The sequence below is a fragment of the Cydia strobilella genome, chromosome 24, assembly GCF_947568885.1.
Source record: "Cydia strobilella chromosome 24, ilCydStro3.1, whole genome shotgun sequence".
Taxonomy (NCBI): Eukaryota; Metazoa; Arthropoda; class Insecta; order Lepidoptera; family Tortricidae; genus Cydia; species Cydia strobilella.
The window spans coordinates 9,695,568-9,721,752 of record NC_086064.1 but is presented as its reverse complement, the minus strand read 5'-3'; the positions used below and the strand labels follow the sequence as shown (position 1 = coordinate 9,721,752).

At 40.1% G+C, this 26,185-nt stretch overlaps 4 protein-coding genes and 1 non-coding gene across 17 annotated transcripts in view; 3 read left to right on the top strand and 2 right to left on the bottom strand.

The window, feature by feature from the left end:
- The first annotated feature begins 1,198 nt into the window (after nt 1-1,198).
- Nucleotides 1,199-7,196, top strand: LOC134752216 (uncharacterized). Of its 13 annotated transcripts, none has more exons than XM_063687836.1 (4): nt 1,199-2,187; nt 2,676-2,795; nt 6,253-6,323; nt 6,762-7,196. In XM_063687836.1, the coding sequence occupies exons 1-4, from the start codon at nt 2,149-2,151 to the stop codon at nt 7,039-7,041; spliced, it is 510 nt and encodes a 169-aa protein (XP_063543906.1). In that variant the 5' UTR covers nt 1,199-2,148; the 3' UTR covers nt 7,042-7,196. The 13 variants fall into 13 exon arrangements, 12 of the variants coding, with proteins under 12 accessions (XP_063543906.1, XP_063543900.1, XP_063543907.1 ...); XM_063687838.1 differs by lacking the exon at nt 1,199-2,187 and adding an exon at nt 2,198-2,508 and having other exon boundaries at nt 2,676-4,574; XM_063687830.1 differs by having other exon boundaries at nt 1,205-2,187; nt 4,408-7,196.
- A 1,129-nt stretch (nt 7,197-8,325) lies between these two features.
- Nucleotides 8,326-26,185, bottom strand: part of LOC134752000 (zinc finger protein 596-like) — a 228,805-nt gene continuing 210,945 nt past the window's right edge. Inside the window, exons 2-5 of the mRNA XM_063687550.1 lie at nt 15,624-15,735; nt 12,640-12,849; nt 11,303-11,440; nt 8,326-9,365 (exon numbers count right to left, since the gene is read on the bottom strand). Coding sequence (XP_063543620.1) covers nt 8,353-9,365; nt 11,303-11,440; nt 12,640-12,849; nt 15,624-15,675 — 1,413 coding nt within the window. The 5' untranslated portion in view covers nt 15,676-15,735 and the 3' untranslated portion in view covers nt 8,326-8,352. The remainder of the gene's footprint in view (nt 9,366-11,302; nt 11,441-12,639; nt 12,850-15,623; nt 15,736-26,185) is intronic.
- Trnaa-agc (transfer RNA alanine (anticodon AGC)) lies at nt 9,855-9,927 on the bottom strand. Its single transcript has one exon. It is a non-coding gene; the product is annotated as a tRNA-Ala (tRNA).
- Nucleotides 16,706-21,276, top strand: LOC134752215 (zinc finger protein ZFP2-like). Its single transcript, XM_063687826.1, has 4 exons — nt 16,706-17,095; nt 17,536-17,619; nt 19,437-19,559; nt 20,388-21,276. Exons 1-4 carry the CDS (start codon nt 17,044-17,046, stop codon nt 21,197-21,199), a joined length of 1,071 nt encoding a protein of 356 aa, XP_063543896.1. The 5' UTR covers nt 16,706-17,043; the 3' UTR covers nt 21,200-21,276.
- Nucleotides 23,831-26,185, top strand: part of LOC134752523 (leucine-rich repeat serine/threonine-protein kinase 1) — a 104,894-nt gene continuing 102,539 nt past the window's right edge. The window contains exons 1-3 of the mRNA XM_063688217.1: nt 23,831-24,123; nt 25,067-25,258; nt 25,886-26,051. Coding sequence (XP_063544287.1) covers nt 24,073-24,123; nt 25,067-25,258; nt 25,886-26,051 — 409 coding nt within the window. The 5' untranslated portion in view covers nt 23,831-24,072. The remainder of the gene's footprint in view (nt 24,124-25,066; nt 25,259-25,885; nt 26,052-26,185) is intronic.

The following is a 26,185-nucleotide window of genomic DNA, read 5'->3' as shown; positions in this document are numbered from 1 at the left end:
ATTTAATCTTTATTGCACAAAAGAAAATACAATCGTACAAAAGGCGGACTTAATGCTATGAGGCATTCTCTACCAGTCAACCTTCGGGCAAAGCAGAGAATTTGTAGGCGGTGCAACATAGTGATTACATATATACAAGTATAGTTAAATATTGCATTATGCTATGGTTTGGATAGATATTATCCTAGAAGTATAATTTCTGTATATGTGTCTAAAAAAAAACACATTATGCATCATATTCTTTTATTATAAAATGGCGACAATCAGAGAAAGTAATTTTACAGCAGCTCGACGAGTGATCTTGCGATATGGAGTATATGGACGTCATTTCGTAAAATTAGCTCCATGCGTTTTTTTTTTGTATTCATAATATATTATCGTTTGAAAACCGGAAAAAATTTAATACTTTTGTAAACCTTCACATTATTTAATTAAAAAATATTTAAAATGTAGAAAAATTTGGAGCGGTTGAAACGCTCATAATTTTTGGCGCGAATTCGACAGAGCGTGACGTCACGCGTTGGACGGTCCAAGTGACGTTTGCTACTAATGACACTTTTTTTAAATTTATTTATATCACAAAAGATAATACAAATAACTTAAAGCTAATATGCGCCACAGAAACTTATAAAAGTTTATGCGTGGTGCAAATACTTATGTGAACTAATCTGTCGAACGCGTGACGTCACGTGACGTTTCGCGCGTTTCGCTCACTAGCTTTTCACGGGCAAATTTTTGTACTTTTTATTTATTATTTTAAGCAGTTAAATGATAATTTAATAACGGAAATGCATTTAACATGATATAACGGTAACAAACTTCCGAATAAAAAATATTTCGTTCAAATATAAACTTCATGCATGAGACTAATTGTGTCGATTTCAAGCAAAAGGTACCATTAAATCATTTTACGGTTTAGACTCACTTGTTGTTAAGACCTATCTTAACAAGTAGCAGATAAGTAGGTATTAGCATACCTAAGTACCTACTTACCTAATCTAGACAGATTAAGTCTCTCAATCGTCCTATGATATGTAAAGGTGACATCTACCGAAACTATTGTGTACTAGTTTAAGTGCTCAATAAGCTGTTAGCTATGTCAATGTATGTAATAGTTCCTAACCAATCCGTAGTGTCATAGTGTGGCGCTGTACTTTACTATATAAGCTTCTACATGTATGTAGACAAGCCTCTTTTTCTAACCAGCCTTCTGTAAAACATTAAATTAAGATATCAGATTCTCTGCTTTCATTTGGTCGCCATTACCTCCAACGCTGAACATAATGGTGACCCCTAGTTTAAATCGCGGTTAATCTCAGTACTTTAAAGCGAATCGCTAGTAAATTTAGTAAAATTTGCGAGCCGGTACGTCGAGGAATCGCCGCGTATCCTGATTTAGGCCGGGAGAGCAACGTTACCACGTAGGCAGCAACCGCGTGGGGCTCCGCCGACCTGAAGAAGCTGAAGAGGTGACTAGGAGGCGACCACACCACTCGATCGAGCGGCCTGAGCCAACGCGACAGGCGCCGACCGAGCCACCAAAGCGGGACCACGTGCGTGGCACCGCAGCCGCAGCAGGGAACGGCTACCGCAAGTACCAAAGGGACCACGTGGGTGGTACCACACCAGAGGCAGAAGGAGCGCCCAAGCGAGGGCAATCACCAAGCTACGCCACGCGCACGAGCATCAATCGAGAAGGCAAGTGAGCTGGCATTCCCTAACCTATCTACCAAATCTCCCTACCAAATTTAATTGTAATCGATTTATTTCCTACAAATTGTAAATTGTAATCGTTCTTAATCATGTTAGAAACTTCCAAAAACACTCTAGAAGAGTTAGAAATTAGGCAGTTAAAAAATAGACGAGGTGTCTGTAAGCGAAAATTAACTGTATTTAATAAATTTATAGAAAGAATCGACTCAAGTGCATTGACGGCCGAAATAATTGTAGACATAAGCTTAAGACTAGAACAATTACCAAAGTTATACAATGATTTCTCTGAGATACAGGACCGGATCGAGACACTGTGCAGCGACGAAGGGGACATCGAAGCCCACGAGGCCGAGCGTATGTCATTTGAGGACACATTTTACCGACTTAGCGCTAAGGGCAAGCTGCTGGCGAAGGTAGATACCGATTCAACACCAAATGACCATAGTCCGCAAGCCCCGCCGCAGCAACCCCTCGGTGAGTCGATAAAATATCCCGAAATTAGCCTCCCTAGCTTCGACGGAGACCTAACACAGTGGCTGCAATTTCGAGACACATTTGATGCCCTAGTCAACCAAGCTAGCTTAGCACCGATCGTAAAATATAAGTACCTACGCAGTTGTTTACAAGACGGCGCACTTGAGGTAATTAGTTCGCTCGATTTCTCCGAGGACGCGTACATGCTCGCGTGGCAGATGCTTTGTGAACGTTATAATAATCCTAAACGTTTAGTCACCAACCACATGCGAGCCTTGTTCGACGTGGAACCGGTACCGTCAACTCCTTCGGGTCTAAGAGGTCTGTGCGATAATATTTCCAAACATTTGAGATCTTTGCGCTCATTAAATGTACCTACCGAAAATTGGGATCTCGCAATTATTCACATGTTAGTTAAAAAGTTAGACAGTCGATTGCAATCAAAGTGGGAAAACAGTGTTGATTTGAGAAAATTGCCTTCGTTGCAGGATTTCAAAACCTTCCTAAAGAACCGAGCTGACCGGCTGGAAGCGACCAGCCCAGCAGTACCATCGGACGCACCCAGCACTTCCAAGAAGGCCATGGTAACCACGTCCGAACCTATCAAGGTAACCTCCAAACAGTTTAAATGTAACCAGTGTCCGTATTGTTCGAGTACGCATTATATTAATCAGTGTCCAAAGTTTAGTGCATTAAACGTTATCGCGCGCATCCGAGCCGTGAATAAATTACGATTATGCTTTAATTGTTTGTCCGGAACGCATGTCTTAACAAACTGCAGGGCCAGTACATGTCGAGTATGTAAGGGCAAGCATCATACGTTACTACACAAACCAAATACCAACACTCATGTAGGTAGTAACCCCGTACCAACGCGATTACCAATATCAACGTTAATCGACGAACAACCGAGTTCTAGTCAAATCGAGACTACCTTGTCGAATAACACTTTAATCGAAAAACAAATAAACAATGCGCGAAATAGGTCAGTTTTCCTTACAACAGCCCAAGTGCTCGTTAGGGATAAGCAGAACAATGTGCATAAAATGAAGGCATTTTTAGACAATGGCTCGCAAGAAAATTTCATTACCGAAAACGCGGCCAAAAAGTTACAATTAAACAAGGAACAACTTGCCTTAAATGTCATAGGTTTCAATGAAAAAGTGTCTAGCCTTTTAGAATCGTGTGACGTAACATTGCATTCCTTAGACGGAACCTTTACAACGAATTTGTCCTGTTTTATTACGCCTATAATTTGTACTACCAACATTTTAATACCAAACGTGCAACGTTGGCACATTCCGTCGCGTTATAAATTAGCTGATGACGAGTTTAACTTAGCTCAAGATGTAGATTTGCTTATCGGTGGGGAGATATTCTTTGATTTACTTCTTACCGGTAAATACAAGCTCGGGCCCGGATTACCGGTTCTGAGACGCTCGCGATTAGGATGGATAGTCACGGGTTCCGTACAAAAAAAAACCGAGTCTGCCATTCAATGTAAAGTTACAGTAGAAACTCAATTAAAAAAGTTTTGGGAAATAGAGGAGGGTTCCGCACCAAATTTACCCTATGATGAAAAACAATGTGAGGATATATTTCTGAAAACTCACACTCACAACTCTGAGGGTAATTTCGAAATAGAACTTCCATTAAAGCAGCCACCTACCAAGTTAGGTCAATCTAGGCACATAGCATATCGGAGGTTCAAAACATTAGAATCCAAGTTCGAGCGGAACCCCGAATTTAAAGATAAATATGTGAATTTCATGCGCGAGTTCGAACAAGCTGGCCATATGATTCAATTACAAGATAATTATGATGGCCCATGTAATTTTCTACCCCACCAAGCTGTTTTTCGCGACTCCCCCTCAACCCCTATTCGAATTGTTTTCGACTGCTCATGCAGAACTGATAACGGCATTTCTTTGAATGATATCCAATACAAAGGCTCAATAATACAGGACGAACTCATAAATATACTTCTACGATTCCGAAAATACCAATATGTTATTAACGCTGACATACAAAAAATGTACAGATGTATTTATGTTAAACCAAATCAACAATACCTACAATGCATATTTTGGCGGGAAAATACTCACCAACGACTCCAAATTTATATGCTGACCACATTAAGTTTCGGCTTAAAGTCAGCACCACATATTGCAACCAGATGTTTGTTACAATTGTCAAACGAAAACCAACACACATTTCCAGCAGCTGCAGAGGCCATAGCGAACCAGTTCTACATGGACGATTTTATCGCCGGCGGCGACGACGAGAATCAGGTAGCTGAAACTGCATCACAGGTGAACGAGATCCTGCGGGGAGCCAACTTCACGCTGCGGAAATGGAAGTCCAATTCCGAAGTCATCATAAAACGGGTGAGCGAAACACACACACACCAGAACACACACACAACCGAATTTGGAGATAAAACACATAAGGTCCTGGGTTTAGCGTGGTCTAGTGACTCAGATGAGCTTATGTATACCATTAAAGAAAACCAAATTTCACACCCAATCACCAAAAGAAAGGTACTAGGGGTAATTTCGTCCATTTTCGACCCCCTAGGCTTGACGGGACCAGTAATTGTAGTAGCCAAAATATTTATTCAAAAATTATTTAAGGCTCAATTAGATTGGGATACCGAATTAACACAAGACTTGATCCAAGAATGGAACACATTCTATCGAGACTTGTTTTTATTAAACCAATTGAAAATTTCGAGATGTACAGTCATACCCAATTATGTAACGATACAAATTCATGGGTTCTGTGACAGTAGTATTAAAGCCTATGGCGCTGCCATCTATATACGATCAAGCGATAGAGTAGGAAACGTACAAGTTCACCTACTTTACTCAAAATCAAAAATAAGTCCAATACAACCCCAAACTATTCCAAATTTGGAACTTTGTTCCAGTTTACTGCTCGCGACACATGTCGACAAAATAAAACGAGCATTAAAATGTGACGTTTCCGGAATCAACCTGTGGTCAGATTCAAAAATAACATTATGTTGGATAAAAAATAGTAACCCTAAATTAACTTGTTTTGTTAGTAACAGAGTCACAAAAGTATTATCACTTACAAACAAGCACGAGTGGTCATGGGTCCGCTCGGAGGATAACCCCGCCGACCTTTTGTCCCGAGGGGTAGCACCAGGCAAGCTGGAAACCAACCAGTTATGGTGGTCTGGGCCGGCGTGGTTGACCCAAAGTCCGGACACATGGCCGACCCACGATTCTGAGTCACTAAATCATGCACCCGAGGCCGAGAGCGACGTAAACATAACTCTCACCTTGGCTATTAGCACAGAATCTAACGACACGATACAATATCTTTTCCACAGGTGGTCAAGCGATAAAACACTTATTCATGTATTAGCATACATACTTCGATTTATATATAATACAAAAAATAAAACTCGAACAATTAATCCAAATAATAAATTATCAGGACCATTGTCCGTAGAAGAATTAAAAAAATCGGATCACGCATTAATTAGACATGCACAAATGGAATCATTCCCACACGAATATAAATTATTGCAAAACAATAAACCGGTTCTTAACAAATCAAAAATATTATCTTTACACCCATTCATGAAGGACGGACTCGTTCGCGTAGGCGGACGAATCGGTCTTTCGCATTATGCATATGAAAAAAAACATCCTTTAATATTAAGTCACGAGCACGCGCTTACCAAACTACTGATGGCAAACGCACATATACGTACTCTGCACGCTGGCCCTCAGTTATTACTTTCAACTATTCGCGAGCGCATCTGGCCAACAAAAGGTAGGATGTTAGCCTCGAAAATTGTAAATAAATGCGTTCCGTGTTTTAGAGCAAATCCAAAGACTACTAACCCTATAATGGGAAACTTACCCCCCTCAAGGGTAAATCCTTCCCCCCCCTTTGCTATCACGGGTATCGATTATGGAGGACCTTATAACATTAGAGATAGGACAGGGCGTGGTTACAAGGTCTCTAAGTGCTATATAGCAGTGTTTATTTGTTTTGCAACAAAGGCAATTCATCTCGAATTAATTACAGGGCTCGAGTCAGCCAATTTCCTGGCGGCGCTGCGACGATTCATCGCCAGGAGAGGTAAACCGAAGGAGTTGGTGAGTGACAATTCAACAACCTTTCATGGGGCTAGTAACGAGCTAAAAGATTTACAAAAATACCTACAGGACAGCTCGAGCGAGCTAGTATCTCATTGCGCAGACGAGGGCATAAAATGGAGTTTTATTCCTGTCTATACACCTCATATGGGGTCCCTATGGGAATCTAGTATAAAACTTACCAAATATCATTTAAAAAGAGTGTTAGGGTTATCTTTGTTAACTTACGAACAATTTGTATCAATCCTATATCAGGTAGAATCTATGGTAAATTCTAGGCCACTATGTCCCTTACCTAGTTCAAATCCTGACTATCCTGTCCTTACGCCAGCTCACTTTTTAATTGGAAAAGCACCAAATTCACTTCCGGACGAAGATTATAACCATGTACCAAAGAACCGATTAACTCACTATCAACTTTTGCAACAAATCACGCAGGACTTCTGGCGGCGCTGGTCACGTGACTACATCGGAACGCTGCAGGAACGCACGAAGTGGAGGAGCGCGCGCGGCCCAAGCCTCGCAGTCGACACCGTCGTCCTGGTACGAGACGAGCGTCTGCCGCCCTGCCGGTGGAGGCTGGGCAAGATCGTCGCGACGCAGCCGGGCCGGGATGGCGTCACCAGGGTGGCCGTCATCCGAACCGCCAGAGGGGACATCCAACGCGCGTTCAATAACATTTGTCCATTACCTACTTCGGGTGAAGTCATATAAGTAGTAAATACCTACCAACAGTACCAACCTAATGTAAAGTTCAAATAATTATAACTAAGTGTCTAATAAGTATAATTAAGTACCTAAATTACCTTACTTACCTAGTACCTATGTACATAATTAGAATACCTACTCCCTATTTAAAATAAAAATCATTTCCTATTGTTGTTTCATTTATAAGAATGGGCACAGATCTAATTAAAATTTAAGTAATTACCTAACTATAACTCGTAACAAAGAACTCTGCCCATCCTTACTGATAGGTAAAATGTATAAAGCCTATTCTTTGAAATACCTAATGTTACTCATAAAACATTAACTATTTCAAGGGGTGGCAAAATGTTAAGACCTATCTTAACAAGTAGCAGATAAGTAGGTATTAGCATACCTAAGTACCTACTTACCTAATCTAGACAGATTAAGTCTCTCAATCGTCCTATGATATGTAAAGGTGACATCTACCGAAACTATTGTGTACTAGTTTAAGTGCTCAATAAGCTGTTAGCTATGTCAATGTATGTAATAGTTCCTAACCAATCCGTAGTGTCATAGTGTGGCGCTGTACTTTACTATATAAGCTTCTACATGTATGTAGACAAGCCTCTTTTTCTAACCAGCCTTCTGTAAAACATTAAATTAAGATATCAGATTCTCTGCTTTCATTTGGTCGCCATTACCTCCAACGCTGAACACTTGTTTTAGTCACTCGCGCGACATGTTTCGGAGAGCCTAGGTCTCGGCGCGCGGCAGCGGCAGTACGCAATACACGGTCGTCGTGAACGCTGCTCGCACTATTAGTGCTTGAGAAAGGAGACCTAGGCTCTCCGAAACATGTCGCGCGAGTGACTAAAACAAGTGAGTCTAAACCGTAAAATGATTTAATGTTAGTATGTCTCACAACAGTTTAAATTCGATCAAATACTTTGTCGCTTGCCATAAGGTCGCTTGGACAGGTTATTTGTATAAAGATACTAGCAAATTTCGTCCTTATGATATTGCCAACAATTGTGGTACGTTTTACTTAAAAACGTCAAAATTATTAATAAGATGGTATAGAGCTTAGAAAATAGCTCTAAATAGTAAAGTCCTGGATTTATACCGTGTTGCGTGAATCTATTAGTTAAATACACACCAGCGAACTTCAATTTACTCTTTCTTATTCTAGATACCACTGCCCTCGCGGCTCGCCATCGCCCACACTGTTAACCGTCCATCGATGGACCTTACTTATGCCTCTTGTAATAAGGTCCATCGATGGAAAGATTGTACTTCTTGATATGGACAGTAGCAGTAACGTGTCCTTTTACCTTCCGACTCAATCGCTGCTTGTTTCCCCTGTATGAGTTTGTTCATGTTTTCTCAAAGTACTCGAAGTCGTAAACATCCTTTTACACACTCCGCACGAATATGGCTTCTCGCCAGTATGTATTCTCATATGACTCTTTACAGTACTGCCCTGTGTGAAAGTCTTGTTGCATATCTCACAGGAGTATGGTTTCTCGTTCCTGTGGGTACGCTCGTGTCTCCTCAGAGTGCTATGTTGTGAGAACTGCTTCTTGCATACTTGACAAATGTAAGGCTTTTCATTGGTGTGCGTTCGTTCGTGTGATTTTAAGTTGGAATGTTGTGCGAACAATCTGTCGCACATTGCGCACTGGTAAGGCTTCTCCCCTGTATGGGTTCTTATATGGTTTTTTAATATAGCCGACTTTTTGAACAACTTCCCGCATATTTGGCACGTGCGCGCTTTTATACTCGCCTCTAGGCTCTCGCGTGGCTTCGGCAGTTCTCCGGTGTGCTGTCGCTCGTGTCTTTTCAAAGTGGTAGATTCGGCAAACTGTTTATCACACATCGCGCAAGAATATGGTTTTTCACCCGTATGGCAGCGTTCATGTCTTTTTAGATCGCAAGCCCGAATAAACGATTTCATACATACATCACAGGCGAAGGGTTTGTCACCCGCATTGGCCGTCACATATTCCTTGATATTGGTTGATCGTTTGTATTTCTTCACCTGTGAGGCTATAGGTTTCTCGCCATGCATGATCCGTTCGTGTCGCCTTAAAGTGGTTGATTCCGAGAACAGTTTTTGGCATATCTTGCAGGAATACGGTTTTTCCCCCGTGTGCGAGCGCTCATGCCTTCTCAAATCGCCGGATTTGATGAACCCTTTCTTACAAATGTTGCAGGGGTAGGGCCTCTCACCGGTGTGGCACCTCATGTGTTCCTTTAATTTGGTGGAGTCTTTAAAGTTCTTGGTACATATATGACAAATGTGTTCTTTCTTCGGTTTCCGTCGCGAGGCCGGCGCCCCCGCGCTTCCTTCCTCTGAAACAAGTCATGCGACTTTGATTTGTTAAGCAAATATCCTAGTTAAACAAAACAACTTTCAATAAAATGAAAAACAAAACATAAACCTATGTCAAAAACGTACTTTTTTTTAAAACTATTTTTGCACAAAAGCACCATGATTCCCATGAAAATTGTTTCTTAAAATGTTTTTTTTATTACTTAAATGTTATCCGCGATCCCCGCACCTCCGTCCGCTCAGTGCTTGGCGAGCTGCGTTCGGAGAAGGGCCTGAACTCACGGCGCCTTAAAACAGTTTGAAAATGTATTGTTTTCACTTATGACAGGTAGTTGGTAAAGAAGTTGCGCGTAGATTTACTAGTAGAAGGCAGCCGGGATTAGGAACTAAAACACTTGTTATATCTACCTACTTAACATAATATAATTCAAATTTATTTTATATCAAGCAGAAACATCTACGAACGATGCTATTAAGCTTAGAAACAAATTAAAAGTGGACAAATTCACTGTCTTGGGTGGGACTTGAACCCACGACCACCGGATTGCTAGCCTGGTGCTCTTCCATCTGAGCTACCAAGCCCAATACAGCGACCCGGTTTCAAGCCTCGCCAAAGACAATGAATTTGTCCACTTTTAATTTGTTTCTAAGCTTAATAATATAATTCAGTTTCATGCAGCCAAGCTTCAACTGGTCCGTAACTGACCGTAACACAAGGGCTTATTAGATTCATCCGGCACATCGGACCTCAGACCCGACATCGGATGTCAAATAATGGGTTGTACGTTGTTTCATAGGCTACATTTTTATAGAATTTCGCTTAATATAAAATGATTCAAATATTATTAGTTCATTGAATAATCACTTCGCAGAATACTTACCTTGTAGAACTTTTAATCGTAGATTTTTGTTGCAAAGAAAATTTAGTTTCGATATTCATTTCATAGAATTTCTAATCATATATTCTTTATCCTTATATTATTTAGTTCATGTAAACTTTTTACCAATACATATGTTTTATAGAATTATGTTTCTCATAAACAAAATCGCATATTATCATTTCATAGAAAAATCCATTCGCAGAATACTTATTTTGTAAAAAAAATTAAGTATAGATTTTAGTTGCTAAGAAATTCTAATGTTTGGATATTCATATTATACAATTTAGATTATTATTACATAGATTTAGATATGTATTCTTATTATAATATACGAGACACTAATTAAAATATAACTTCTGTTTGTAAATCAGTATCGTACAATAAAATAAGTCGGTTTTGCTCGCAGTTCTAACCTAACCTAACCCACTTTTCTTAGTAACTTTTCGGTTCTGTAAGGGCCGCAATTCTAACCTAACCTAACCTACTTCTCTGAACGATTATATCGATGAATAAATAAAATAAAGACAAACAGTTTTCTTTAAAACATAATCCTACTGTTTGATAATTTTATTGAATAAAATAATAAAATTTTAAAATTCGTTTCTATGAAATATGTTGCATTGTAGTAAATAGGTGTTGAAACAAGAATATTCGAAATACAAGGACCAAATATTATATGAAACAGTTTCTTGTGAAACGAAATTCTGTGAAATTTGTGTCTGGGAAACAAGAATACCCCAAACAAAATTCTACTGTTTGATAACTTTGCTAAATAAAAAAATGAGATTATAAAATTCATTGAAATGTGTTTCTGTGACATATGTTTCATTCAAGTAAATAGTCTTTGAAACAAAAATATTCGAACTTAATATACAAGGACCAAGTATTATACGAAACATTTTCTGTGAAACAAAATTATATGAAATTTCTGTCTGCGAAACAAGGGATCACCCAAATAATGTTAACGATGTTCAGATATTTCGTGAAACGACGTCGGATCCAATGTGCCGGATGGATCTAATAAGCCATAATATATACTAACGGTAGCAAAGATCATCGAATAGACGTATAGTTACCTTGCGGCTTGACCCTCTGCGTGTGCACCTGCATGGTAAGGGGCTCCAGTACTAGCATGAGCTCGCCCCGCCCTCCGCTGCCCCCGGACGCTCCTGCAACCCCCTCTGTGGTCTGCTCAGACGAAACTCCGACCCCACCTGCCAAACAACACTCTGTTAATATTATAAATTAGTATTTTAGACAATCTTGATATAATAGAGAGCTTTTCAGTCGATTACTGTGTTTAAGCAACGAAGCTTGCTGAGTTGCTTAAGTAAGGTACGAGATTGAAAAGCTTGATTATATCACTTAAAATAAATATTTGAGTGGGGCACAAACGTGATTTTTAGGGTTCTGTACCCAAAGGGTAAAAACGGGACCCTATTACTAAGACTCCGCTGTCCGTCTGTCTGATGTCCGTGATAGCTAGACAGTTGAAATTTTCACAGATGACGTATTTCTGTTGCCGCTATAACAACAAATACTAAAAAGTACGAAACCCTCGGTGGGCGAGTCCGACTCGCACTTGTCCGGTTTTTTACCTTTTTTTGCGTAATGGTATACGGAACACTTGCGCGAGTCCGACTCGCACTTGGTTGGTTTATTTTTTTCATTTATTTCATGCAAAAACCATGGTCACAAAGTTAATAAAAATGGAAGATCAGCTGGAGAAATTAGGGCTCTCTTTCCATTACGTATCTGGGATACAAAAACATGGCTTATAGGGTTTATCCGTTAATTAAGTCACACGAATTTCGAGGTTTTTTGACCCCTACCACCCTTCTTGTCACACTTGGTCACATTTGGCAAACCATTTTTCAATGTAATCGGCAGATCAAATTAAGTATTATTAATATTTATTCAAAATATTTTTGTCAAAAGAAATATTAGTAATTCTATAACCCAAAACTGATTAGGAAAGAAAATTAAATGAATAAAAACGATTATCGTTCATTATGATTATCGATCATTGTGAGGAAACCGGACTAATCCAATTAAGGCCTAATTTCCCCTCTGGGTTGGAAGGTCAGATGGTAGTCGCTTTCGTAAAAACTAGTGCCTACGTCAATTCTTGGGATTAGTTGTCAAGCGGACCCCAGGCTCCCATGAGCTGTGGCTAAAAATGCCCGGATAACGCGAGGAAGATGATGATGAAAAACGATTATCGTTCCGAAAACTTGTTATTTAACTGTACAGCAAATAAAATAATTTAAATAAGTTAAAGTGACATCACAAAGTTTGTGACTCCCCCTTCCCCTTGTCACAACATGTCACATATTCTTGACCCCCCCCCCCCCCCCTAAACATGTGATGTAATTAATGGATGACCTGTTATATAGCATTTACAACAACTTACCATAAAGATTGTGGTCTTCATCAAACTGCGATTGCTCCAGCTCTGGTGGCTCAAGCTTGACCACATGATCCGAGTACAGGCCGGACGACTCATCTGTCCCATCATTGGGGACGCCGTCCTCACCATACGGGATGCTGTGTTCACACAGGGGCTCCTCTTTCACGTACACCTCATATGGACCCTCATATTCCACTTCCACCTTTACAAACACTGCCAAATGATAGAATTAAATGTTTAATATTTATTGAAAATTTTAGCCTTAATTTCCATTAAATCATAATTTAAGGCTAAAATTTTTAAGACATGATCTATAAGTTATTGCAACACTGTTTGCGATCAGTATGGATCAAATTAAAACCAAGGACAAGGACACAGTGTCTTAAGAGATACCATCAAACCTCGTTATCAATGTTGTATTCATCACTACAATTTATAAAACGAAGTCCTGTCCGTGTCTGTCTGTTTGTATGTTCGCGAGTGAGTTTCGCGACCTAAACGCGTAAAGGGGCCCACTGACTATCAGTCCGCCGGACGATATCGGCCTGTCAGTTAGAACAAAAATTTGACAGTTCCGAATAACTGACAGGTGGATATCGTCCGGCGGACTGATAGACAGTAGGCCCCTTAAGTGCCTAGTAACATGATTCTTCACATCGCATAATTTCTTTGATGCGTAAGAGTATTATTATGGCTGATTTAAGTAGAATAATTGTAAAAGGAGCAAACGACTACTCGAGTGGCGACCATGGGGGGAAGAGCGTCCTCAAAGTAGACCCCAGATGCGCTGGGACAACGACATTAAGAAGACTGTGGGGAAACAGTGGCTCCAAGTCGCACAGAACCGCGACGAATGGCGCAAAATGAAGGAGGCCTACACCCAAAGGGTAGAAAAAGGCTAAAGAGAGAGAGAGAGAGAGAATTGTAAAAGCACAGAGAAACTTGAAATTCTATAGATAGGAGAGAACCATAGCACAGGGCGGACACATAATAACATGAAAAACCACTTGCATTTCTATGTGTGAACGGCACGTTTGTACACGCGGCATGCGTCCTTGTGTGAGTAAGTTGCTTAAAAACAGTACTGTGCGGTCGGCAATCAGATCGTCAATCTGGTGTCGCGGGGCGAGGTAATTCGAATCGGGGCGGGGCGGTGCGTGGCCGTTTTGTATGATAATACTATTACCTATTCTGTGACCTACTAATTGATGAGAATTACATCCTAACTATGGGTTTCTCCGAGAACAGATGATAGAGAAGTATAAAGAGTTCAATAGGAACCTATACGTCGCCTTTATAGATTATAGCAAGGCATTTGATAGCATCAATCACAGCGCAATCTGGAATGCATTGAAACAGCTTAATGTGGACCAAAAATACATTAATATTATAAAGAATATATACGCGAAAAGCACCAGCCGAGTCAAGCTGGAGACAAGAGGGAAACAGATAAGGATAGAAAGGGGAGTCCGACAAGGAGATCCTTTATCACCCAAGATCTTTATTGCTGTCCTGGAAATCATATTTCGGAATCTCAAATGGGAATCAAAAGGCATCAATCTGGAGGGCCAGTTAATAAACCATTTGAGATTTGCAGACGACATAGTCATAGTAGCTGAAACTGCAACAGAACTAAGAGTGCTTATAAACCAACTAGACGAAGAAAGCACCAAAGCAGGCTTACAAATGAACACAAATAAAACCAAAATAATGACAAACAGCAAACAAATACAAATAAATATCAATGGCAACAACATAGACTATGTAGACCAATATATATATCTAGGAAAGCAACTGTCCTTTACAACAACAAACAGCGAAGAAGAGGTAGAAAGGAGAGCCAACATAACCTGGAGGAAATTCTGGTCACTGCAAGAAATCCTAAAAGGCAAATACAGCTTAAACCTAAAAAAGATAGTGGCAGATACATGCCTTCTACCGAGCCTGCTCTATGGGTGCCAAACATGGACTTTTACAGATAAAATAAAGAGAAAGATAAGAACCACCCAAAGAGCCATGGAGAGGAGCATGCTCAACATAAAAAAGATACAAAAAATAAAGAGTACATCTATAAGAGAAAAAACAAAGTTACAAGACGCACTAACTCAAGCCCTCAAATTAAAATGGCGGTGGGCAGGACACATCGCACGGTACAAAGACCATAGATGGACAATATTGGCAACGAAATGGAAAGGCCCAAGTGGCAAAAGGAAAGTAGGAAAGCCATATAAACGATGGCTGGACGATATAAAAGAAATTGCAGGGAAAGACTGGCTAAACAAAGCGGAAGACAGGCAGAAATGGAGAGAATTGGAGGAGGCCTACACCCAAAGAGGGGTCCAAATTAAATAAATAGATAGTAAATAGAATACATAAACCTAACACTAACTACTAACTATAAGAAACTTACTAACCAATATGCTAAAACTTCTAATGTAAAACAACTGTAAATTGGAAATAAAAGGCTTTTTATTTTTATTTATTTATTTATTTATTTATGGGTTTCTCCTATCACAACTGGGCAAAACAAACTTATTTTAGTTGATAGTAACCACATTACACGAATAAGATTTTGCGAAACGCGATTTCGTCTGAGAGGTCATCACTTAAAGCTAGAAAGGCATAGGTCTCACAGTAACCCTTACAAACACTTTCTGAGCAACCGAGTAGTAAGGGCTTGGAACAAACTCCCGGAAGACGTAGTTTCAGCACAAAATGTGAACCAGTTTAAAAATAAATTAGACAAGCATAACACTACATCTAATACTCGTTCATGATAACTATATCTTTATGATTACTGGATACAGGCCATATCAGTTGCCATAACTGCCTGCCTGCTTATTAAATAATAATAATTACATAACAGCAAACTTCTCCAAAGGGCCTCTACGTGTTGGATCTGTATCCCCACGAACGCCTATTAAATGACCGGGATGTATATACCCGTGAGTTTATATGAGATACAAATAATAATAATAATAACATACCCGGTTCCGTGCAATCCTGAGGCTCCTCTTTCACGCGTGCTTCCAATGACATGCCGCTGCCACTTTCCTCTACACCTCACTAAACAATCCAGTGATCTATGTTCCACACAATCTGCGTCGGGACGCTCTGTGCTGTGACTATAATAGCTTCTGCACAGTATAGCATACATATAGTTTTTGGTGACTATAGTAAATCCTGTTACTCGTGTGATTGAAGTTCTTAAGTGTGTAGGCGAGGCAATAAACAAATGGAATAATAAGATATTTACGATAGCACCCAATGGCTACGCTACAATATGGTTACATACAATAAGAAAAGAATAGAATTTGATAATTTGACGTTTGGTTTGACGAGGCGCTGACAGATGACAGTAATTAATTTATTTATTTCATACAGATGACAGTCAAAAATTGAAGTTGCCATAGTAAAATTACTGCAATTATTCTGCGTAGACTTTACACTATCCAAATAGTTCGTTGGTGAAGCCGTTTCCGTTAATAGAAAAAAGCAGCAAAAATGTACACGCGGTGACAAAATTGTTGATCCATTTAACAACGTCTTCAGCCTAGGAGGATATAACCAAACGGAGCCGCCACGTCCTGTACAAAAAGCATGCCAATTTTTGTGGGGGAGAGGAACGTCAAATGTATACGTAACGTCAAAATAGCCATGTCAGATAAACGTCAGTCCATAAATTGTGTATGACCATTGGCCGACTATTTTCGACAGAGGGGAATGCCTGTTTATTACTACTCCGTTTGTGGTTTGGGGCGTTTGGTTATATCCTCCTAGTCTTCAGCCCTCTGATCTGAGCAATGAGGGCTAACGCGTATGAATTCACCGCCAGGGGCGCTAGTGTATGTAGTGGTCTTTTCCATAGTTCGAAATGTCAAATGTCACTTGTCACTTCAATGACTGACAGCTGTTCTTTAGTCTTTTGGACAACAGAGGCGCCCACTGGTGAGCAAAAAAACGATAGCCCTCATTGGGATTTTCATGCACGGCCTGGCAACACTGAGAGTCTGTCAATGTCATTAACGTCAACCAATGCCAATTTGCCAATTGCCATTTGCCATTCTCAAACCAGCCCAAAATAGGAAAGTGATATATTTTATAGTAAAAATAACCATGTAGCCAGAATATAATACTCTGCTTAACTCTGACTCTTCCACTAAAAGCCCTAGAAGCTGTTATCTCCAAAAGTATAGTATAATATTGTGGTTACATACGGCTTTTGTAACTCGACAAATCGATGAAGTTGTCATTATATCGCGCTCCGCGTATAACGTTACTGTTGCCTTCAACGCAGGCCTCTAGCCCAGCAGCCAGCAGTCCAGACTGACCTTCCGAATATTTTCGAGACATTGAAGGAAGACAGTTTCTTGTGACGGAGGAGGACTGGAGGTCGAGGCAGTATATATGTCTCAGGAGGCGGCGGGCGTGGAGAATCCTGAGTGTGTTATTGTGGAAGGTCAGTTTTATGATATTAACTATAATATTTCAGTTATTCTTGATAATCCGGAACTTTATGGTATGGTATACTTACCCATTAATCTAAATAAGGGCCATAGTTAGTATAGGAGTTCCATACTACTGTGAACTGAAACTGGGGTGCTTCAGGGATTAAGTAATTTTCCTTAAAAACATTGCCTGTTAGGTCATGCTACAGTAAATCATAATTGACAACAGAACTGTAAGTAAAACCATAACAGTTTATTTGAGATTTCCAAAAATAAAGAAAGTCTTTTATAATAAGGTTTTCTTATCCTTATATAAAAATAACATTTTTTATTGCAGTTAGATTTGTATTTTGTGGTTGATGATCGGCTTATTCAAACCTGTTCTTTAGAAAGAAAGTAGCCTCTATAAAATCTCCCGGCCTGCAAAGTTGACCGTGAGTTCTGATTTCAGAAAGAAATGGTTCTGAAGATGAGTTTAAATATGAAGTGGCCCTGGAGCCAGGGTGTGCAGAGTTGCCTGTGGACAGTACTGCAGGTAAGATGTACTCACAGATCATCTCAAATACAAAATACAAAATATATTTACATATATGTATATACAACTTGTATAATACTAGTAGTAGTAATACAATTAATGTGTACAAAGGCGAACTTATCTCTTTAAGGGATCTCTTCCAGCTAAACTTCAAGCAACTGAGAGAGATAAATAGGAAATGGTAGTCAAACTAATAGTTGTACAAGATGGCACAATTTAAAAGAGGTAGCTAACCCTAGAAACTTAACTAAATATGATGCGTTAAGTGCAAAAGTATCTTTATAACTATAGAAAATATGTACCTACATATCCATAAATATACCTCGTCCGTTCGTAAGTTTTGAGACGAATGTAAACTCAAATAGTTCGATTACTGAAGTGTTATACAATTGCATTCGTATTTTTGTTAGGCAACTGAACTTTAATTCATTAGAATAAATTGAGTTTATTTTAAATGGCCTTCTGTATTTTTAATTATAGTCATTTAATATGTTGGCATTTAAATCATAACAACACTATGAATTTGGCAATCATGGCTGCGATACAATTCGCAACCCCGCAGTGTCAGGGAGCTTGATCTCCCTATATAGGGACGTATAACGTACGTAGGGGCGTATATACGCGTTATGCCAAAAATGCCTTAAGTACATCATTTTGGAAAAGATCTGATTGGTACTCTTCAATCTGCTGGATCGATTTCTATCAAACATAGCTAAGCACCACCGCAAAAAAACTCGCTTTCACGTAAAAAACGCATCGAAGTTGGTCCATCCGTTGGAGAGCTACGATGCCACAGACAGACAGATAGACATTGGCGCGTCAAATATAACACCCCTCTTTTTGCGTCGGGGGTTACGCGAAACTCTGCGTAGGGGGCGCCACTACCACAATCTGAGGGTCTATGAAGAAACAAGAAAATAGACATTTCGTTATCTAACATTCCTGTCACTCTTGCATATTCGAGCGATAAATAAAATGAAATAAAAATCAAATTAAAAAGCTTTTATTTTGGATTATATCCATAGAAGACTTAATACTACCAAACACACCTATTACACAATGAAATAATAAATTAAATAATTACACAATTAAAAAGAGTTCATATTATTAAAATTAAATGAAAATTAAATTCAATTTAAATGAAAATTAAATTACATATTTAAAAGTTACATTTGGTGTATCGTGTAAAGAGGCAGATAGCGAAATTTCGTATTCGCTTTTCCCGGTAGGTCCTCTGTAAACAAAGCGCCTTGTTGCATCAATGTCATATTTTAATATCTCTGAAAACTTGTCAAAAAAGTCTTTTTAATTGTACCTCGATATGTGAATTAGGAAACTATAGGTCTATAAAAAATCAATTTGTAGCTATTAGCTAAGTTGCTTATGTTTATTTTAAGACTGTTTGTTTCTCAATAAATAATAATAAAATATTAAAAAAAGTCACTTTTTCTTTAATATATGACATCTATTACAGTTTTTGTCAAAAAACTGTTAAAGGCACAGTATGTTCCTCTATTGGCTGAATTAAGGGGCTAGTGCTGCACTCTAGTGGCAGAACATGGCAGTAATATGCCCTAATGCATTTACGTGACACGGCCCCGTGCTGACATTTTGTGAATTCTGTGGTTGTTTTTCATTATTTAATTTAGAAATAGAAATGTTTATTTGCCAGAATACGTTACAATTAGGTCTTAAAACTTTTTTAGCATCAGTATTCAGTCAACATTAATATGCAAAATGTCAAAAAAACGTGTCTTTCTGTGAGTGTGTGTGTGTGTGTGTATGTTTACATCAATAACATATGATTGTTTGTGCAGACGAGGAGGCAGAAGACCCTTTAAGGATGGAGAGCGGGTCGGAGGGCGCCGACGAGTACAAGTTCGAGGTGGCCGTGGAGCCCGAGTGTGTGCTCGTGCCCGTCGAGATCGAGAGCTTTCACGGTTATTTGCTTTTTAATAGTTTTTACAGTACACCTGGTGCTGCATTATGACACCAGGTGCTATATAATAATAAGCACATTACGTAACTACGTCAAGAATTTAAGGGGCCATATCTATTGAAAAACGTGCTACTATTGTGCAATAGATACCATAATACGACGGTGCGCGTTGCAGAGTCTGCCATCTTGTGGCCTAAATCGGAAACATAAACTGTACATTGACACCTCACGACAAACCATGTGCTGCCTTCTACAGTTCACGTACGGTTTATTGTGCATTGTAGATTTTGCCATCTTGTGGGCTACATTGGAAGCTTAAATTTGACATGTACGCTAATAAACAAGGGCTCCTGTGCTGCCCCCTACATTTCATGCACGTTGCTCACTACTCAGGGCTCTTAAAAATCATGGGCCGAGATTGACTTGTCTAATACCACGTCGGCGACAAACAAGCATGTTGCCCGCCTGATGGTAAGCGGTTACCGTAGCTTATGGACGCCTGCAACTCTAGGCCACATGCGCGTTGCTGACCCTTATGACTTTTCGAGATTGGTCTCATATGACCAGTTTTGACGAATCCTAAAATTTATGAAGAAAGGTCATAAGAAGGCAGAAGTGTTTAAAAAAAGGAAATGTTTTAAACTAATTACAAACCTAAGTATTTTGTTCTAAATTAGTTTTCAATTAGTTATTCTTCATTAAGTCCTATATAAAGTTATCTCTCCCTCTCTCTCACTGTCTCCTTCTCTTGCTCTCTCTCACTCTCAAGTTGGTATAGTCTCTTTATTTTAGTCAAAAACTACCCCTCTCAATTCCTATTTTGTTTCAGACAAATCTCGCCCCTCCATGCTCCCGCTTCGCGATCACGACACCGTCGACACCACAAACTCTGAAGAGGAGCTGCAGGAAACTTACACTGACTCTCCACAAAACGCAGAGAACGCCTGTGACAACTGCGGCAGAGCATACGCACACAAACGTAGTCTTATTCGTCACATGGTGATATGTCTGCCTGGGACGACGCCTAACCCTAATATAATCAGTCAAAGCACAACGAGGGCAAAGAAATTTACCTGCGAAATATGCCAACAGACTTGCGACGATTTTGATCATTTAAAGAGTCATATCCGAAGCCACACAGGAGACAAACCATTCACATGCGAAATTTGCAACAAAGAATTCGCTCTTTTATACTATCTGAAGAAACATAAGCGTGTTCACGCCGGGGAAATATCGTGTGAAGTATGCAATAAAGCATTTGCGACACCTAGCCATTTAAAACGACATCAATCAACCCAAAGGTGTGCAAAGACATTTTCGTGTAAACTATGTGACGAGAAATTTGCAACGACAAGTAGTTTTAATATTCACCAGCGAACTCACACTGGTGAGAAAATATTCTCTTGCAAGAGTTGTCTGAAGAAGTTTACGAGCTCGAGCAACTTGAGGATACACGAGTATATTCACACTGGTGAGAAGCCGCACAAGTGCGAGTTCTGCAGCAAGCGGTTCACGCAGGTGAGCACTCTGAACAACCACCGGCGCATACACACAGGTGAAAAACCATACTCATGCGAATATTGCTTGAAGAAGTTTGCGTTTTTAGGCAACTATAAGGCACATAAACTTATTCACTTATAATAACGTTAAAGTCGGTTAAGAAATGAAATATTGAACAAAAACTTTAATATATATAATATATAATGGATGGCGGTCAAAAGGCTAATAAGTATAAAAATAATGAAATGTATTATTTATGAAAAATAAATAAAGAAGCTTTTTATATTTCTGTTGTTTATTCTTTCATTCATTTCATTCTCACTATGCCTTCAATATTGTGAATAAATACAAAGTTTTAAAACAATATGCCGACTACAGATTTTTTTCATACAAAGCCTCCCTAAATCTTAGTAGTAGAGGGTTATAAAATGGCCTATATTATCCATAACCATAAAAATGATTGATAATTCATTTATCAAATCCGGGGTCATACTATAACCGTCATAGACATACGTATAGTATTTTTCATAGCAGCATAGCTTGGATACGGTGACAGCTGTCATCTAGATACAATATATAACCTTAAAACGCACATGTTTGTTTGACGGCTGGTCTGGTCTAGTCCATTTCGCACCGCTGTCACATTTCGCAAGACAGAACGGGAAAGACCATGTGCGCCAATTTGTCGATTTTTATTTATTTTAAAAACGTTGCCTCACAATATCGAAATTCGACGCGCCGCGTAATAGTCTGGAGCAGGCTTCAGCCCTCACTTCAGCCTTAGGACTTTCATGTCAATCTTTCATCTCGTTCGCACTTGTGCTAGCGACACACCGTTTCGTTCTTCCCGGTTTCCTTTTCACTCAGTCAAGCGCTCGCTAATATTTGATACATTAATATTTGATATTACAAAACTTATAAGTTATAATTAATTAATAAACACAAATTAAAGATAAAGATAAAAGATATTTATTCGTGACGATCACAACACAAGTACGAACATGTACAGACAACAACAGCAAGGAAAGAAGAAATCCTCAAGTGTGCATCACGAAATGGACCCAACTCAGCATAATGCTAGCTATAAAGCCAGCGCTATATTATTAATATATTTTTATGACAACGAAAATATGCGCTTGCAGGCGTCAGCTTAAACTCTTCGAACCATAGACATGCCACCGCATGCCGCCACACTACTCCACTACTCCCTCGCTGAGATCGTCGAGCTAAATAAAGATTGTTTCCGTTGTACCATATATCATTTTCGTATATATTGATTCTAGAAAATAGTTATTTGTGCAACAAGAGAGGAAAGTTAGTTTTTCTTGCGAGTGTTTATTTTGAGTCCCGAGAAAGCGAAAGATTCTATAATTGAATCACGAGCGAAGCGAGTGATTCTAAGGTAGAATCTTGAGCGTAGCGAGGGACTCAAAAACACGAGATGTAAAATAACTATTCTCTCGTGTTGCACACATAATTTTTCACCTCAGTAGTGAGAACATATTAAAGGTTAAAATGTATTTCGAATTACACAGAATAAACAGAAAAAAAAAGTATTATAATATGTACGATACGATAAGACGAGACCGGACCGGACCGGACCGGACCGGACCGGACCGGACCGGACCGGACCGGACCGGACAGGACCGGACCGAACCGGACCGGATCGGACCGGACCGGACCGGACCGTACCGTACCGTACCGTACCATAAAATGGTATGGTATGGTATGGACCATAAAAAAAATGTAATAAAAGTATGAAGTTCATGGCCTTCACTAAATTAAAAAGCTACATTGTTTCACTCCCTGGAGTGAGGAAAGTGCGACTTTCCTCACTCCAGGGAGTGACGAAAGTAGGCTTGTTCGAGCTGCTGAGGTGAAAAAAAAATTTCGTTCACACATCCTGATTTAATCGGTCATAATCTTAAAATAGTAACAAACGGGCGTACCTGACTGTTTGACCATGTGGAAGGGACTACCGTACGTCCGTTAAGAGCGCAATATAAGTGAGATATGCTGACCGGACCAAGGTCGCGGTCCAGTACGCCAGTCTGTTACGTTCTTTACAATTTGTTTGAATGCGGTTGGCGAGCCAATTTCATTTTTGCGTCCACAAGACAAGTAAATAGCTAATTTAATCAGATTGGGCGAAAAATTGACCCATTTAGACACCACTTTATACATGAAAATTTGAAAATGCCTCTACAAACGTTTGCGATATTATCCGCCCAACAGACAAAGATGGAGGGATAGTTAGAATGAGACAACAGATTGCGATATATTGGGGCGTTGTTGTTGAGCCCGCTCCAGACTACGCGGCGCGAACCCGCGAACGCGAGTGTGGAGTCGATTTCGCTGATTAGCGAACTAGACTCCATACTAGCGTTCGCGGCTTCGCGCCGCGATTCGCTCACAAGTGTGGAGGGGCCTTTGAGTAAACGAAGCAGCCCTGAAGCGCTTCACACATCTTACTTGAATCAAAATCGAATCATGACGGCAAATTGTAATATCTATAGAGCCCTATAAAATTACATTTCATTGTTTAATCTGTGGTGGCAAACTGTCAATGTCAATGTCAATTTTGACAGGATAGTCTGTTTCGTCTTTCAGCAAATGTAAGTCATCAAACCAACGAATCATGCATTGTCTGTCCTTATTTTAACCAATCATAGACCAGTATTACTGTTAGGCGTAAAAATCAAAGCAGATCGTGTAAATGAGAACAATATGCTGACTTTGACATGACAATGACATATGCAAAATAACTGCAGTTCAAAATCAATACACACTTTCTATTTAGTTAATACTCATTGCATCACATATAAGCGTAATAAAAAGTAACTTTGTTTACAAAACCATCAGATGATTATTATTTCAGTTGTTTCCTGCAAAGTTTTGTTAAAAAATCTCGTATTTGCCACAGATATGTGGTGTTAACAGCTTGCAACGCTTCACTGAATCAGTTTGCCGGAAATGTTAGTTTCGGCCGCGGCATTGAGTTGAAATGCGTTGAGATGGACCTGTCTCCGGACGAGGATCAGTTTCAAGGCCGCCTACTTCACCAGGTGAGGAGAAATGGCTATAGAAAGTGGGTATCTAAATAGGATTAGTACTAGACTGAGCGCGACTAAGTTGCGTGTAATTCGCGGTGAGCCGAATAGTATCTTGTATAAGGCACAATCTACCCCAGCCCAATACAAACTAGACAGTACAAATGCGTCAGCTACTCATCATCATCATTAATTTAAGAGCCTAGCTCTTGTCGGTGGAGCAATTTCCATGTATCTCTTTCTTGAGCCTTTCGTTTGGCCGCCTGATACGACACGACGTTTATCTTTTCCTTTAGTTGGTCCATGTATGTTCTTCTTGGTCTCCCTCTCTTCCGCCTTCCTCCTACTTTCCCTTCCACAATATTTTTTATGAATTCGTCGTGTCGTAACAGGTGCCCAACCATCTTCCCTCTTCTGCTCACAATGATTTGCAGCAGGGACCTCCTCTCCTGCACAAGGTTAAGAACTTCCTTGTTAGCTTTGTTGTTACGTTGGCTTCTTCGCCGTTCGTCAGCTACTATTTGGCATAAATGATGCAAATTCAAACATTGCTACTAAAACCAAGAGTAAAAATATATGAACTGCAGTTAGACCGCGGGCCAGGAACAGATTTCCATGACTATGTTGTGAGATACCACATGTAGTAATGGTGCGGAAAAGTTGGAGATACATTTTGACCAAGGTGTGTTTGACATCTATTTCAAGGTTTTGGATAGTTTATATACTTTAATTTCTTTGTGAATTTCTATATTCTTTGACTAGGAAGTAAATAATGAATTCTATTGTGTGTGAATACAACATAAAATAAAATAAAAACGGACTAGTGTAAAAATTTCACTATCATAAGAGGTAATACAGGATAGGATATTCTAGTCAATGTTTGTGACTTATTTTATATGGATCATTTACTTCTTTAATCTATATTTTTTGTGTTTATTTTAAAACTGTTGTTTGACAGGCAGCTCTGTGGGACAACGAGGAGCTCCTCCTATCCCTGCTGGCTGGCGGCGCGGACCCGGATGCTCGCGACTCGCGCGCGCGCTGCGCGCTCCACGCGGCCGCGCTCGCGGAGCGCTCGCGCTGTCTGCGCGCGCTGGTCGCTGCTGGCGCCACTGTCGACGCGAGGGAAGACACGGCTACAGGGGGCAAGGTACTGGAATTGTCAACTATTGTATGCCGGTGGTCACGGCAACAGGCAGTAAGGTACTATACTAATACTACACACATGAATACTGATACAAATGTGTAGGAACTGCTGCTGTCCCTGTAGAACTAGCACAGGAGCGGCGCGGCTGTACCTACCTGTCCGTTTATAATTAATATTTAATACAGTTTAAAAGGCCCAGCTGGAAAGAGAAGAGCGGGAAGGCAAAGAAAAAGATGGGCAGATGACATTGTACAGGCTGCGGGAAAAAAATGGATGGATGTTGCCACCGACAAAGAGAGGTGGAGACAGATGGAGGAGGCTTATACCCTTGGGGACCACTAATGTGGGATAAAGCTAAATAATAATAATAATAATAGATTAAAAAAGACGCGTAGCCCTATCTTGCAGGCGAGATACTGTCTCACCGCTCCTGTGCGAGACCTAACCTAAATAGGCTTATAGTAACAATATCAAAACTGTTTTGAATGATTCACGGTTAGTTTCACTAGACTTGTTCAAAAACAATACAAAAGGTAATCACGGTCCATATCTCGATCAATATAAGTCTAATATGAAAACTGCTATTCAAAGATTATTCTTACTGTAAGAACGCATGTTATTTGTACACAGACGGCGCTCCACATAGCGGCTGAACGCGGTCACGCAGAGAACGTCAAGGCTCTGCTGGCGGCCGGGGCTTCGCTGGCGGCCCGCGACGCGGCCGGCGCGACGCCCCTGCAGCTAGCGGAGCGCGCGGGCCATCGCCAGGCGGCCAGGGAGCTGAGAAATGCGAGCGGTGAGTCATGTGGGGGTTCCGCTGGCGCCACGCGACGCGGCGGGCGCTACGCCTCTGCAGCTAGCGGAGCGCGCGGGACATCACCAGGGAGCCGAGCAACGCGAGCGGTGAGTCGCGTCATGTAACGCGAGGCT